The sequence below is a fragment of the Lampetra planeri genome, chromosome 13 (genome assembly GCF_965212315.1).
Source record: "Lampetra planeri chromosome 13, kcLamPlan1.2.h2, whole genome shotgun sequence".
NCBI lineage: Eukaryota > Metazoa > Chordata > Hyperoartia > Petromyzontiformes > Petromyzontidae > Lampetra > Lampetra planeri.
The window spans coordinates 13496944-13513547 of NC_136119.1; the positions used below are offsets into that span (position 1 = coordinate 13496944).

A 16604-nucleotide genomic window follows, 5' to 3' on the forward strand; every position below is an offset into this window, starting at 1 on the left:
TTGTGCAAATGGCGTTGTCCAGTGGTGTTGAAAAGCATTAAATCTCCACCTGAAGAACTTAGCCCTGCTCCTTGGAGCGTTCTTTCACAATGCAGTCACTCCAATTTCAGTGTGTCGCTTTTCTCAAAGTGGTTTCTTTAACTCAAGTTGTGGAATGACCTCTCAATTGAGATCGGAGAAGCTGGTAGTTTATTCACACCTTAAAAAGGCTGCCGAAGAGACATTTCTTTGGTCTAACATGATTAACCTGGTGGAGTGATCTGACCCACACCTTGGCATCAGTCATTGATGGTCGATTTGTGCATGGAACTCGCTTTTGCGCTCGTAGTGGGCGGTTCATAATCCGCGTTCGTGGGTTTCTAGTCTGCGTTTTGTGGTCTCGTGGTCTGGGTTCATTGGTTTGTGAAATCAGGTGTGTGGGTTCCTAGTCCAGTTTTAATGGGTTCATAGCCTAGGCTTGTGGGTTCGTAGTCCGAGTATCGGGATTCTCAGTCCGGTTTCTGCGTATAGGGTGATTGTGGTGCAGCGTGCTGGTCGACGTTTTGTTCGTGGAGTGTGGCAAGAACACCGTCTGATAAAAGGTGTTGCTGTTTTTAAATTTAGGTTAAATATGCACTTAATAATCTGTTTTGTGGAAGTTGAACTTTGTATGCTTTTTACTATGCGTATGTCCAATTTCAGATTATTCATTTATATTGTCCGACTCTTTTTTCGACATTCCTATACATTTGTTCTCCAATGCATCCATTTCAAATTAACCGAGCTGGGGGGTTCAACTTGCCTACGGAATTTTGAGTTTGGATATCCTTCTTAAGTATTGTTACTCTGCATATGTACCTTCTGTTGCAGTGCCATTCCTTTTACATCATACCATGGACTGCTTAATCGCTACTTGTAATTCACAGTCCACACATATTTTTGCATATGAATACATGTTTCAGCAAGATTCTAGATTTGAAGCTTTCGTGACTGCAATGATTCATATTCTCAGGTTTTTTCGGTAAAGTCACGTAGGTAAAACATTAAAAGTAATGAAAGTAAAATAAAACAAAACAAAAATAAAATTCACGACGTTTCGGAGGCAACACAAGTCTCCGTCATCAGGTGGGACCGTCACAGCCAGATTAGCTGCATCAAGTGAAGCAATGATTCAAGATGTAATCCCTTATAAGCAAGTTGAAGGGGGGGAGGAGAGGGGGGGGGGGTTCATCAGAATGTGGTAGCCAATGAATGGAAACGTATCGGGAGGGAGGGGGGTGGGAGGGGGAGGGAGCCAACAAAAAATTTGGCGACGGCTTGGACGCGGCTGCTGCGCACGCCAACACAATGGACAGAGAGGGGGGAGGGGAGGTCTGATACACATGATAGAACAAAGGAACGAAAATGCCCATGTTTATACCAATGCAGGCTGAAAAATGAAGAGAGTACTGTTAAAAATAACTGGGGATGTTAACACTCGGTGAAGTAAATTAAAATAGTGCCTGTCAGATAAGATGGTCCAAAAAGTGTAATTAAGTCTTTTTTGCGTGGTTAATAACATCTTTCCAGTGATTACTGAGTTTGTACCCATCATCACGGTTGAAATTATGTCTGTGTTTGTATATTTGTATGGCTTCGTGTACAAACCTTTGATGGTAGCCAGGAGGCTTGCAGAGAACCTTGGTCTCGGAAAAGACAATTTCATGAGAGCCCGCCGAGTTGTAGCAATGATCGGCAACGGCCGAAGAATCAGTTCTGCCGTGTTTCAGATCTGACTTGTGCTCGCGGACACGATCAGCAACATGACGTTTTGTTTCTCCAATGTAGCAATCACCACAAATGCAACTCAATTTGTAGACTCCAGGATACTGTAAGTCAGGAACGACATCCTTCACAGATGGAATCAGATCACGGATTTTATGCACTGTGCTGAATCGGACTTGGATTTTATGTTTGTTTAGAATTTTGGAGATCTTTTTGGTCACGCCTGCTATGTATGGTAACGTGATAGTTTTGGTCGGAGTTTCATGTGGTTGTTTCTGTGTGGTGGGAGAGACAGCTTGGTGGATAGTACGGTCAGAGTATCCGTTCATCCTGAGGGCCCGATGTTTATTGTGTGGTTTCGAGGTGAAACATGATTTATGTTGCACCAACTAGGCATTACATTTCTCAGCTTGTATGATTGAGGATAAAGACAAAACCCCAAATATGAGCAGTCACTGTGGTAGTCTTAAGTTTAAACTCCCCCCCCCCCCCCCAAAATGTTTGGCATGGAGCCTGTGTGTTTCACATCTGCGTTTACAAGTTTATGAAAGCCACCAGAGACCATTTCTACACAGCTGGAGTGTTTTCAACCTTCAGTGCATTGCACTGCGGCCCTTTTAAAAAGTGCATTAATGAACCAGATAATGGAGGCCTGCAATCCAAAGAGATTCCATTATATTACTGCAGTGACATATGACTTTTTATACATGAATTACTGAGTGAACAGTCTTGAGGCAACCGCCCCTGCTTTGTACCATTTTTAACATCGTGTAAAGTGAAAACATCAACACTTTGCTGTAATTTGTATGTCAACGGCAATGTTGTTGTGGAGCATGCAAGAGCTTGGAACTGAAATATATGACATCTAGATTGACAATAGGAAATGGGAAGTCACTCTTGAAATGTTGAATTGTCAGCGAGGGGAGGGGTGACTGGGGGGAGGGATGACACATGCAGTCTTGGTGGTGAGTGCCATTTGGTCGATGCTGTGTAAGGAAGCTAATGTACAGGTACGAGGCCTCGTTAATGAAGCTCGGTGCGCGTGGCGGATGACCTAATAATTCCATGACACCCTTCACTCCGGTCCCGGGACACGGTCGCCTTACACGAGTCCACGTTCTCGACGCACCGCTCGAGTCACTGGTCCAGCCACCCATGACAACGTGTGCGTGGCATGGATATGCCACGTGTGGCCTCTTAGTTTCCATGGAGATCATCTCTACGCCGATTGTATTCGTGAAATCAACACACGTATACTATGACACATTTAACCTGCAACGGTGATGTATGATATATGTATGTGTCTTTGGTGCAGATGGGCTCGAGAGGTGACCTGATGTGAATAAAGTGTCTATGCTGTTTATACAGCTCAAGACTTCCTGTCACCACCGAGCACGAGTGCTCGAGTACAAGTTGGGTGTTTGCTTCCCCATCGTGGTCGGACGCACACCTCGTGGTGTTATTTCACGGTCTCCGTTAAGTTAATGGGAATTTACTTTTAACTCGGCTGGCTTTCGAGCTCAAGATGGGTGATGAGATTTATGGGCAGCAGCAGCAGATTACGCTGTTCAATAATTAATCAACATAATTCAATACCTAACTTGTTTTTTCAAGCTGAAATTATTGCGCGAGAGCAGACCAGTCGTGACTGTCGGTGAATGCGTGTTTTATTTATAATTTTGGTTTGCAGTTACAAGTTTCATGTCGCGGGTTTCAGTTTTGTAATTGAAACCATCAAAAGCGTCGATTCAAACTAAATCCTGAGTAATGCTGTACCTGCACTTAAAAAAAATACAATAATTGTCCCTTCTATATTGCAAGCCCATTGAATGTAACATGTTTGAGACGTACGTTTTAGGCATCATAGTCTTGTTAACTATGCTTAAGTCGAGTGCTCTTTAGTTCAGTTTTTTTTTATATTTTATAATTTTACTCTGGAAAGAAAATTACATATTTTGTTCCAGGTAGTTGTTTAAGAAGCGGCTAACATTTTACTATTAGTATTTTGGGAATTTTCTATAAACTATAAAACTATTTTTATGTTATCAGTTAAGACGCACTGAGCTATGTATCTTTTTTCAGATGCGACCTGACCACAAATCATAGCTCAACGAAGTGGCTTATCACGCAATAAGAGAAAATACACAAACACCACGCAATAAGAGTGCCCGAGTCAGGAATCTAACCCAGCAGCTTCTTGCTACGTAGCCGCCCCTGAGTTTGTACATCTGCAGCGATGGTGGTGTGCGCGTCCTAGCCGGGGGCGCAGCGTGAGGCAGGGACGCACGTGGTGGTGGTGGTGGTGGAGGCGTTGAAGCGAAGGGACGTTCAGGAGCCGTGCTTTGCTGGGCGGGGCTGCACCCGGGCTACGCTCATTGTCATCGCACGCGGGGTCCCCAGTCTGCCTTGAAACACATGGCCTCTTACCTTTCTGATGTATATTTGATATGCGTATGAATTAATGAATTACTCCATAATGGAAACATAATTTTATTGGAATGTTTTATATGAATAAAAAAAGCCTATAAAATGAACATACTGAAAATTCTAGTTACGCAAATAAATACAAAATCTTAATGGATACTCGTCCATGAACACTGTATAATACGAAACACAAAATAGTTTGCACTGAACTAGGATCCATATTTTCTTGCCTATAAATATTCGGCAGTTAACCAGCATTGGCTCAAGCAAGCATGCCTGCTAATGAGAGGATGAATGTCGAAAACCAGTCCATGGTTCGCTTGTGTTAAACCAATGTTGGTGGGACGGATATGTTAAGGAAGCATACTGTCTGCCTATTGTATTCGTGCTACAATCCTCTGGCTTAGTCGTTGGTTGTCAATATTCGATAAGGAATGACCTAATGTGCCACTGACATCTTCGTGCAGCATATCCCAGCCCACCCACGTGACCTGTTCAGCTTGTTCAGTTGCTGATACCGTGCTGTTTACATTGGACATGCGTGAAGATAATGAACACGGACGTACTGAGTATGAGGGACTGAGAGCTGGGCAGCATTGAGGGGGGTACGGATTGGTGTTTGCCATATCCACAGGGTGCATGTTGCTTGTTGATTAAGCTGGGTGTTTCATGCCAAGGGGAGGAGAGTGTGTTGATTGCGCTTGAGGTATGCTGGCCGATGTTAAGTATACTGGCCAGAGTGGGTTGTGCTGAAGGGTGTTATCACAGGGGGCTCGTGTGTTCATTGGCTGGGGTTTGTTTTTACCACAGTGAGGTGTGCTGACAGGTCTATGTGACATGCTGGCCAGGGTGTGATATACAGGATTGGTAGCAAATATACCCTGAAAGATTGTGTGTGCCAGGTGTTGAGTGGTACACGGTCATGGGTGAAGTGTACTGGCGAGTGTTGGGTGCTGGCAGCCATGGGATGTGTTAGGTTGGGTGAGATATGTTTTCTGATGTTGGAAGTCAGTCCAACAACAGAATCCTGGCTGTAGACACAAGGATTGCTGGCAGATGTGTGGTGTGTGATGTTGTTTTCCAACTAGAGCTTGAGTTTCTCTTGTATAAGTTTTACTATATATACATACACACGACTAATTATTTGGTTATTTTGCTGCATTGCCAGTGGTGCAAATGCACAAATAACGAAAAACTCAACACCTTCGTCATATCTGGGACCTTAAAAGTAAAAATGTATAATAGGTGTCTCCTATTATATTTTTAAAGAGTATACTGCATATTTTGTTAATTTTATATTCATATTCCTTTCCTTGCCACAGTGGTATTGATGAGCGTGTTGCGTTTTTATGGCTTTGTGGAGGCAGGACATCTAGTACCATGATTGGCCCTCTTTGATCATGGTAAACCTAAGCCACTGTTGTTGTGTGTGGCTAGAGCTTGTTATGAGTGTAGCTCAAGGTGCTCAATGTAAACAAAGACAAAGATTCTCTTTATAGCCTTACATGCTGTTGGGGTGAGTTGTTGGAGAGCACCTATGCAAGCCAAGAGCGACATAAGAGAAGGGGTGGTGTAGCCAGCACAACGCCCGGCCGCCTTTTTCTACCAAATGCCGATGTTTGCACACCGCATCAGGTAACTCGTTTGAGGCTGAGTTGACTCGGAGAAAATTCATCATCGGTTCGGATAAATATCGCTGGTTTTGGCCATCAGTTGGAATCGAACTCGGGTCACCGGTTCATAGTGCAGTGCACTGACCACTACACTACTACTTGAGTACTGCTCTACCGCTTGCTGTGAACACGCACACACATGCACTCGGGTTGACCAAATGGTGTTGAAAATTTTATATATTTTTTATGCCCAAACGTACGCCAATCTTTGTTTCATTCCATTGCACATTCTTTGGTGGTGACCCAGTACCCATCTGTCTTTCTCCAGTGTCTTGACGTCACTGTTCGTTATTGGATTGTAATATAACATCCACTCGTTTCCTACCAATGGACGCCTCGGGATACTCAATTTCCCCTTCCCAAAAAGGCAACGTAAAAATTGTGCTTCATCACTCACGGGGCTGTGGCTGATGACAGTTCCCATCTCCCCGTTGCTACGCATTGACCCTTGTCCTGTTCTTGATTAAATATCTACCCCGTGTCGACTGCAAATCATTTAATTTTCAGCGGTAATTTTTGTAAGGAATGGATCTTTCATTGAGGGGACTCCCTTTTTGGGCCTGGCTCTAGCAGAATTGTCCCTTTTTTTTAAATTGTCCCCTTTTCTCTCCGCCTGATGACGACCACTTGTGTTGCGATTGAAACATCGTTTTTTTGTTTTTTATTTTGTTGTTTTCGAGCTACGTGACTTTACTGAAAGAACCAAAGAATGTGTCCCATTCTTACTTTTGACCCATCTGAAATTTCCATGAATAGTTTTTCTCAAATCATGCATGACGAGGTGAAATATATTTTGGCACTACAGCAGCATGTGAAAGTCTGGCTTCAGAAACTACTGATGCTCGTATCTACGCTAGTCACAGCAGTCCAAATGTAGCCGATTTTATTTCAAATAAATGGCGACGTTACCTCTTAGTCTCAAAGTATCTCGTGTGGCAAATCTTTGAGAGTAGTTTTCAAAGAAGCAGGCAAGAGGATGTTCCGGCAAGGGAATGGAGCGGTAAAACTTTGCTCGTGTATCCACGTGGTGGATAGTTAGCGCCAACCCCCTAAACATATGCCAGCGTCACCAGGTGTCAGTCCTGGTGTCCATGTACGTGTAGCTGCAGGCTGCTTGGACCACCCTGGATGTATGTGGAGAGAGTAGGCTGTGCCCTGGTGGGTGAAGTGGGAGGCAATTTGCTCGGTGGTTTCCAGGTGTGATGATTGACACTGAGACCTTCCGTGTAACAAGCCGCAGTAACGGTAACAAAGGCTTGGCTTGCAAAGCAAATACGAAACCTTGCTTTGCACCAACTTGCAAATGCCCACGTTTCCAAAAAATGTGCTTCAAAATGAGACCATCAAAACGTTGCAAGAATTAATTGTAGCAACGCATCGGTCGGGACTGCTTGCAGCTGTGTGGGGCAGGTAATTTCTGCAACATCCTTTAGCTCGCGAGGGACATTTATCGAGAAAAACATGGAACCGAAGTATTGTCCCCCCCCCCCGCCGTTTTTCATTGAACCTTATGCCATTTTGGAACCACAAAAAAATGTCATAATTTTCAGTGCATTTAAGGTTATGGTTTATAAAAAAAATTGGTTTCATGCATTGTGTGGGACTGCGATTGAACCATTCAAAACAACGTGATTTTGTCCACAGAAGGGTAAATGCTTGTGGCCCAGGGGGCTGACATGCAGATCTTTATCAGAAGTGTGCTCAGTCAAGTGATGGCCACTTTAGTGGGAGTCGAGGGGTCGAAACATATTATTTTCCCTCTTTTCAAAGTTTACTCACCTGTTCACATTTTCCTGCGTGATCAGAATCCCTCGTGGTGGAGAATGTTAACTTTGCGAGCTCTCAATACGTGCTTATAACTCTAATACCCATTTGCTTTTGATACCACACATTTCCTTGAACTAATTCTAACTGCTCTGTATACCAATCCATTTGTTAAACACGGCATGTATCTCGCAATATCATCTCTTGTAGCCATACCCGTTCTTGTATTGTCAATCCGGTCAACCACATTTACATACAAGACAAAGACAAAGATCCCCCATATAGCCTTAACAGACTGTTGGGGCAAGTGCTGTTAGCGAGCACCTATGAAAGCCAGCACGGTACTCGGGAGTGGGTGGCCAACACCACGCCCGACCGCCTTTGTCTCCCCAGTTGCGATGTTTACACACCACACCAAGTATTCATTTGAGGCTGAGTCTGCCTAGGGGAGGCCCACGACCGGTACAGATAATCGTCACTGGTATTGGCTGTGAGCGGAAATCGAACTCGGGTCGCCGGGTTCGTAGCGCAGCGCACAAACTGCTGCACTACCACTCCCCAACATTTACATCCGCGCACACACACACACACTTTGGTCTTTCTTCCCAGTGATATTCCCACCCCTTCTATCGGCCTCGCGTCACGAGATGATCACTTGAGAATCTTGCCGACCCAGTGCAAGAACGGCCACTCCAAGAGGCTGGTGCTGACCCTCTGCAAAACCAATCCAGAGGCCTTTTTAATTTCACGCCACAGGGGACGGCATCCCCTCTTGCACTCTTCTACAATTTGGTGTTTTCGCGTGACAATGAAAGCGATACTTTTAATTGCCAGAGCTGGAACATGGGCAAATGTAATTTTGTTTTATATATATATGATCTGTGACTGTTTATCTGTATCACAAACTGGATGAGATCTCCGTGATGGCATTGATACGATTTTTCGACTCTTTTTGGTCTCTATTCTGAATAAAATAAATTGATCCTTGGTGCTGTTAGAGTTAACTTGTGTTATTTGTATACAATGCGGTCATACGTAATGCCGTGTAATTGGTATCTCGATTGGGATCGTTGCTCTGTCATTGACAACGATAAGATCACATTTCATGTGCCCTGGCGTAATGTGATAAGCGTTTGCAGTAGGTTTAAATTAAGAAATGTGGTTCTACCTGGCGTTGGCCTGTTTATATTTGTTGTTTGTCTTGTGTTAGATGTCATTCGGCTTAATTTACTTCTCGTGTGAATAAATGTTTACCTGCCAGAATGTAAAAGTTACGTGAAGGCATTTTAGTAGATTACATATCGGGCGATATAAATTGGATTTTCATGATCAACAAATGAGTGTGTGTGTGTCACCTCATGCCGAGCTTGCCTTCTTCATAGGCGCTCACTAACAGCACTTGCCCTGAAAGTCTGTTAAGGCTATACGGGGGATCTTTGTCTTTGTGTCACCACTCCAGTGGCTTCATAAAAGTTAAAGAACATTTCTTTCACATTGCAATTTAATTGTTTTCATTCTTTAGAAATGTGAAAATCACTAACCTGACTCAACAGTTAGCAACAGCAACTCATTGCCACATGGACACAATTATGTACAGAGAATGCACTTTTAAATGTTTACCATTTTACTAAGTAGTTGAAACATCTCAATGTTTTTAAACGGTTGGCATATCTTTATTTGGCTAAACCGCATAAACTCAAAAGTATCTTAAACAACTTGGCAACAGCTGACATCGCAAACTGTGAGTCGTGCATTCTCACAGCAATGTTCTGCCCAGAGGTGATTTGAAGCAATTGATCACGTGTCGCCTATTTCTACTTGTTCGCTGCATCCTCACGGAATAACCTTTACTTGAATAAACATATGGAACATATCAATTGTGTTGCCTGGTCGTATGGAGGATTATTTTTCGTAAGAACATGTAATTTTTTCTTGCATCCTATTAATATTTCCCACAAAAATGCCCCGGAGGTTGGAGTGACATTCTCCGGCATATCTTCTACAACAGTGTGCGAAAAGTGTTTGCAGCCTCGGCAAACCGAAAGCAAGGAATTGTATACACAAGAGATCGTTGTTTAACGAGCTAAGAGCCCAATAAAATACACATCACTCTTTGCCAAGAGGGACCTTGCAAAAGTTTAATGAAATCACAGATACTCTTAAAAGGTGCTAAATGTTAAAAGCAAATAGCAAACAATAACAAACCATACCAATTTCTCTTTGACCCACGTTTATGCTTAGCACCATACGAGTAAGTACACATTTAGTCTAGCCAACTTTCACTGGCGATTTTTGAATGTTTAAAAAGCTGTAAAACTAATGCAGAGGTCGTGCGGTGAGGAATGTGTGCATATTGAACTTCTTTCGCACCGTACGTAGCCAACCGTGCTCATGAGAATGGGAGCGGTGTGAGGATGGTGGTTTGTGTGTCGCGCGTGTGCCTTGCCCCCCCCCTCTCCTCCGTGTGGTCTTCTCTAAGCGTGCTTTCCGCCCTCCTCCCGCTTGTCGCTCCTCCAGTGACCCCTACGTGAAGGTGGCGCTGTACGTTGCCGAAGAGAACCGGGAGCTGGCGCTCGTGCAAACCAAAACCATCAAGAAGGTGGCTACATTTTGACTTAAAACTTTCATGACTGCAGGAATGATTTAAGTAAAGTCACGTGACTTTACCGAACGAACCAAAGAATAAGAAGGTGGCTGTTTACTTATTTCGAAGTTACTCTCGATTTTTTGAGTTTTACAAGTACCCAATTACGTGTCATTGTAAATTGTAAATCTGGCTTTAAGTGTATTTGTGCGTCTTGAGTTTGTCTCGTGTGTATGCATGAAAAGTGTTTGCGTTTCCATCAGGTCCTATGACGATGTTTGCTTCATGTGGCTTTGCTGGACAGTGTTTTTTGCGGTAGAGCACGATTACATTGTGTGTGTCTCCGTGTCTCTACATGGAATCGTTAGTGCATGTGCGTGACAGTTTGTTGACTTTCGCTTCACCGTCACCACTTGCGTGAATATACAGTTGTGATTTGAGAGTACTGAGACTCCTCCGCCAGTCAACTTTACGGCAGGAGCACATCTGTGAGCTCTTAACAATAAGTTGACCGAAGCTGTGATACACAGCCAGTGGTCTTAAAAGCGAAGGCTTTTCCTTCGCCAGCGTTTTTGGCAAAGCAGATAAAGAAGGCAAGCTGTGCGAGACCTTCACGAATCTCGGCGCACACAAGCCACGGGAAGCGTCATTGCTCTAGGAGGTCAGGAAGTAGGGATGCAGAGGCTGTGGATGTTGCCCATGCAGGAAAGGGAAAGTTACATAATTGTGAACCTTAATAAGTTGCAGCAGGAGGCGGAGAGAAATATTTCAAAAAAGAAAAACTGACCAATAAAGTCACAAATTGGTCACACGTGCCGCTTTTTTTGGTCCAGTCTTTACGTAATCGCCCTGAAGCCTACGCAACGGCCATAATTGTGTGAGTAATCTCTACAGTTGGGGGATTAACACTTTTTTATACAAAACGTGAGTCGTGTGCAGTTTAATAAACTCTTTCGCTACTGAACACCTTTTACATAAGTGACAGGAACATGTCGCACAGTAACCCCTAGCAGTATTGTACAAAGTTTAGAGGAGTAACTGGAGTTTTGTAAGGATTGCGTAATGTTATGTTGGAGACATTTTAATAAAACAAGTCCCAAATATGTGCCCGTGTTACTTCTTCCAGTAGAGGCTTCATCCTAAGCACACGATGATAATCGGATTCTACTCCATTCACGGTATTTAAATGTACAAGAGCTTAAGCGTGAAGAAATACTTTTCTGTTATTTCCAACAAACACATTTGGTAAAAAGTATTCACATTGTCTACATTTTTATCTCATTCATGGCTCCTGATAAATATTTTCGTTCACGTGTTTTATTTTATTGCTATCATCCTGCGACTACTACTGCTGATGTAATAAAAAAAATTGATAGATTTATGAAAACAACAAACCTCTCCCATCGCAAATGTCTCTCTGCGGGGCATTTCACAGCGTGGCTAACGTGCCGAGTATGTGCTGCGGGTAATTTCACGTTTAAAAGTCTGGACCATGGCATGAATTGGGGGGTAAAACACTAAACATGAAAATACTAATATCCGCTAAACAGATTTTAAAAAATTAGGAATATGCACTTGGAGACCTGGCACAGCCATCTCTTGGCGAAGCCAGACTGGATGGTCTAAACGCCCCGTGTTTATCTTGTTGATTTGTTTTCGGTGTGACAACCGGTTTGCAAGTGACATCGCCAACTGACTTTCTCCGCGCCAGCTTGGGGTGTGGCGTGGCAGGGTTGGTCTGGCTTGATCCAGCGTTCATGGCGGTGGCGGTGTGTGTCTGTGTGGTGTTGTTTTTCAGTCCTTGAATCCAAAATGGAATGAGGAGTTCTACTTCAGGGTGAGTGCCCTCCCTTCTCTTGCCGGCTATCCTTACTCCGCAGGCCTGCACGCCCCTGCCCCCCCTCCGTCCGTGTCTCTAAGAGTAGTTTTCCACTGCTGCGGCTGTCCTCTGTGCAATGGTGCTCATTAAGCGGAGCAGTCATTTGTATCGGCCATCAAGTGGTGAGACTGATGACCAACACGTGTTTGTCATTAGTTTTCGCGCTGGAAGTTAACAATAGTGATGATGGATACTGTTTGAACATTAACTCTGTAATCCATATACATTTTTTGGGTTTGGCCAAGTGGTATATTTACGCCAAAATTCTTATTTACAACTGAGTCGCAGACGTTATCTTGGGAGCAACACTATTCACACAACAGCACGAACACAACACAACCTACGCTCGGGTCTCGAATGCCCATCTAGCCACGCTACAGCAGAACTAGACACGGTTCGCTATCCTGGTCCGGACCACAAGCTAGGTCCCGGACCGCGTGGCTAGAGGCTTCTCCCCGACGTGGATCTTCGAACACCAGCACGTGAAGAACCCCGAGCTCCACACGGAGCTCTCGTTATATGCCCCCGCGCTGGGGCTGGCTCCGCCCTCAGCCCCCCCTACTTTCCAGGCTTCTCGAGCTCCTTCTCGAATGTTCCCGAGAGCCCCTCGGAACCAAGTGACCGCCCCTCGGCCCCCGTCCACCGGTGGCCCCCCTCTAGTATCGTAGTATCGTCCGGTCACGTGACAACAGGTCAGCCAGAGTGTCATGCCCCAGAGTCACCCCCGCAACCCGGGCTGCCCGCAGTGACAACATTGCCGGCCGTGACTTCGCAAGTCCCGGCACCACACAGTGACAGGTAACAGTCACTACACTTGCACATTCTAGTGTATTGAACAAATTCAAGTGAGCTGCTTCGTCTTATCTTTGTAAAAGACACAATCTTGTCGTGTGGTGAATAACATGAATTTCGGCACAATTCTACCACGTGGCCTCACCCAGAAATAAATATGGTTAATTTGCATTGGCTACGAAAATCACCCGGAACACCCTCAACCTCTGTAGATGTCGGGAGGCTAAATCAGAGTTGAGGCTGAATAGTGCTGAAATGTGTGACCGCCATGTACAGAGACCGGGTGTCACAGTCCCGTGGTGCTCGGTGGAGGGCATCCGAGGGCGTCAAGAGAGCAACGCAGCAAATCCTTTGTTTTACCGGACAATGCTCCCACGTCAATGCTCCCCACCTTTACCAACGCACACTGACCAGCGTGGTGAAGTATGGTGAACCCCCATGAGCCCCCACACGGTGTGGGGAAATCCTCGTCCAGCAGTGGATTGACAAGCGGGTTGTGTGTGTGTGTGCACGTTAACAAAATGGTCTAAGGAGTCTTACACAGCATCTTTGTAACAGATTTATAAACAGTCTTTCTGCAGTTGCTGCTGTGAGTGGTGATGCACACACACCACCTGACCATAGCACAGGATCCTGCAAGGTTGAAAAAAAAAATACCAATAAAGAGATTAAAAAAACATTTTATTTTGAGGAGCCTCTTCAAAGAAACTGATAACAGGAATTAAACCAGTCCGACAAATTTTCTGCAGGTGGAATAGCAAATGTGCATACTTTTTGGGTTTTTTCGGTAAAGTCATGTAGGTAAAAAATAAATGAAACGAATAAATTAAATCACGACGTTTAGGGCGCAACACAAGCGTCCTTCTTCAGGTGGGGACAACGTAGCGAAAGCACAGCCGCTTAAGTGTGTCTCAGAGACTGCTGTGACGAGGGGCACATGTGCAAGAGAATCGGTGCACGTGGTTCCTCGACTGCCCGCGTGTGCCACCCTGAATTGCAGGGACAAACGCTCCCTTGCACCCCACGCCACTCCTGCATGGCCCGTCGGACTGCAATTCCTGTGTCCCTGACATTGCAATCATTGCACGTGGGGTTGCGCACACACACGTACGTACGCTCCTTTTGCGTGAAGATGGCAATCGCCACACCAATGCATCGAGCCACTGCACTACATTTAAGAGTCCAAAAACCGTCCTACGCTTTTAAAAAGAAAGAAAACAAACCGGTTTGGCGAGGGCCTTCTTGCCAAATAAATAAATGTTTCAAACAAAATCAAACCGCCTCTTTGACCTGGTCTCTCTGACCTGATTTGGGAAACTATTTTGATTTCTTTACACACTTTATTATTTTGGTTGTGAAACAACAAATTAGTTTCGTGCAAAGAGTGATAGCGGATGTGCGTTTAATATCGGATCTTACAATTTCACACACTGGGTTTGAAACTCTGCTGGTGTATTATGACAGATAACAAGTGGCAGTCCTGTGCACAGCGTGTAAGCCCTGGGATCCTGGGGGCTGTACATGCCGCAGAGTTAATTTAAATTGTACGTTTTATTTTAAACATCTATTTGTCTAAGGACACTGCTTTGTCTCACGCGCCCACCCAGCTCGCGCGCCCACCGGCTCGCGCGCCCATCGACTCACTCGCCCACCGGCTCACAGCTTGAATACTCTTACGCTTGGGCAAATCGGAACACGTTCATATTATTTTTATTCCCTCTTGGTATGAATCCAAGATCTTGGAAACGGTTGGATCATTTTCGTGAGTAAATAAAGTGTTATTTAAAGTACGCCCTCCTCTCATCTTAAGAACTCTCCATGACAACAATAAATATTGTTGGTATTTCGTAGCATGCGAGTCCTTTAAAGTGTGTTAAATTTTGCACATTGCACTAAAAAAGAACCATTTCGCCACACTTACATTGTTGCCAGAAATGTTTTTTTTGGGGCATTTATATTTTTGTCGAGTAATCAACGTGAGCTTTGGCGGCTCGGGGGAGGTTGTTATTCTTGGTGCATTCCTCCATAAGTTGAGCTGCGATGCACTCGCTGCACATCAGAAAGCTCAGCTGGGCACTGAACGTGCAAGTGCATGTTCTGTCCATCTGGGCTGCTTTGTACTCTTACCCATGTTGTTTGAGAAAGGGTTTTATAACTAAAGATGTTTATTCACCATTGGTTTTGGATAAAATCGTACTGACACATCTACACGTTTTAAAAGAGCGTGGGTTGCGATCCAAGGGCTACATGCCTCTGACTGGGTCATATAGTGCTTGGTATTTAAATGAAACCTATAATGTTGAACGATTAAATGTTCGCTTGTGGTTTTATCTGAATTGCTTTATAAATCCTCAATTTTGTTCCACTCAGCGTTATGTAACAAATAGCACCTTGAAGAAATGCTAAAAGCCTCCATACATGCATGTACAGCGACACACACACACATCGTGCGTGTGGGGTTCTTGATTGGAGGCTGCTGGAACAAAACATCATGAACAGGCATCCTCTTTCCACAGTGGCAGGACGAATATATAGGATGATTGTGACCTGTTTTTGTGGAGTTTGAGTTGCCAAACTCCAGGTACTGTCAGTGTAGGGACCAAATTCATTATGTTTCTAAAAGTTCACATACCCTGGTTGCAGGACCAAGGCTTTTCAATGCTTAGCAGCCTCATATCAAAACATGTTTACGCGAATATTTTAATAAAAAGGCTTCTTTCGTGCGGGAACAGTGGTATGCAAATAAGCCTACAAATGTTTACTCAAGCGGCACAACAAATTAGTGCAGACAAAACCAACCCAAAAGTCTCTCACGCCGAATTTGAGCGATTTAATGAACAAGAAAAATCTTTGTAATACCGTATCAAGTTTTGCACAAGTGGCATGAAGGCACATACAAATAAAGAAGGCTTCCTTTTCACACAGTCCTCGGGACCACCGAGCAATAAACAGGCGTGTGGTAGTGGTGCTGGTGCTCCTCAATTCCGAGCCCTGAGCAAGTAGTGGGAATTCCACATTCCTCTCGCTGTGGCCATTCTCTGCCGCGGTCTTCCCACTCTTGGCCCTTATCCAAAATGTTCAATCTGTGAACCACGTCGGAAGGATGCGTTGCATCAACCCCCAGCGTGGATTTGAGGTCGTGGCCTCTTCCTCTCACCTCGTCGACAGCTCCAGCGAGACGCCGGTGGCGAGTTGCAGGTTTCCGTACGCGGACTCGCGCGTTGCAGACAAGAGCTGCAGTGTCTCAGGAGATTTACTGCACTTGTAGTCCGTATTCATTTTCCTCGTGTGACAGTTCATTTATATTCAGATGTACAGTGACACGGCATTCATTGCCCACATGTTTTAGTACGTTGGTTAAAATGGAATTTAACCTGATATGGGGGACTGGAATTTGAACACTGCTGGTTGGAGTTATGTTCAGGGCCAAAAAGGGTTGACAGGTTATGATTTACCTGCTTCTAAGGAATGTCCTCGGCAAACCACAGCACAAACTACTTTAACCGAATTCAGTCTTGTTGTCCGAGGTTATTAGTTTATGATTATGCTTGTTTACCCAGAGAAGCCTCACCGAGTTTCTGATTCAAGCAGGTCCGTCCAAGTATACAGCGTAGAAGCGACGTGTACTCCCAATTTAAGTAACATTTTCAGGTGATTTTTTGTTTTGGAGTATCCTTTGAGAGCAAAAAGAATGCGGCTGATTTTGGCCAGAGGGAACGAGAGAACCCAGAGGAAACCCATGCAG

General features: G+C 44.5%; 1 protein-coding gene across 2 annotated transcripts in view; it reads left to right on the forward strand.

The window, feature by feature from the left end:
* LOC144722095 (E3 ubiquitin-protein ligase NEDD4-like) overlaps positions 1–16604 on the forward strand; it is a 102033-nt gene that overhangs the window by 23375 nt on the left and 62054 nt on the right. For both annotated transcript variants that reach the window (XM_078600238.1, XM_078600240.1), the window contains exons 3-4: positions 10122–10203; positions 11987–12025. In XM_078600238.1, coding sequence (XP_078456364.1) covers positions 10122–10203; positions 11987–12025 — 121 coding nt within the window. The remainder of the gene's footprint in view (positions 1–10121; positions 10204–11986; positions 12026–16604) is intronic.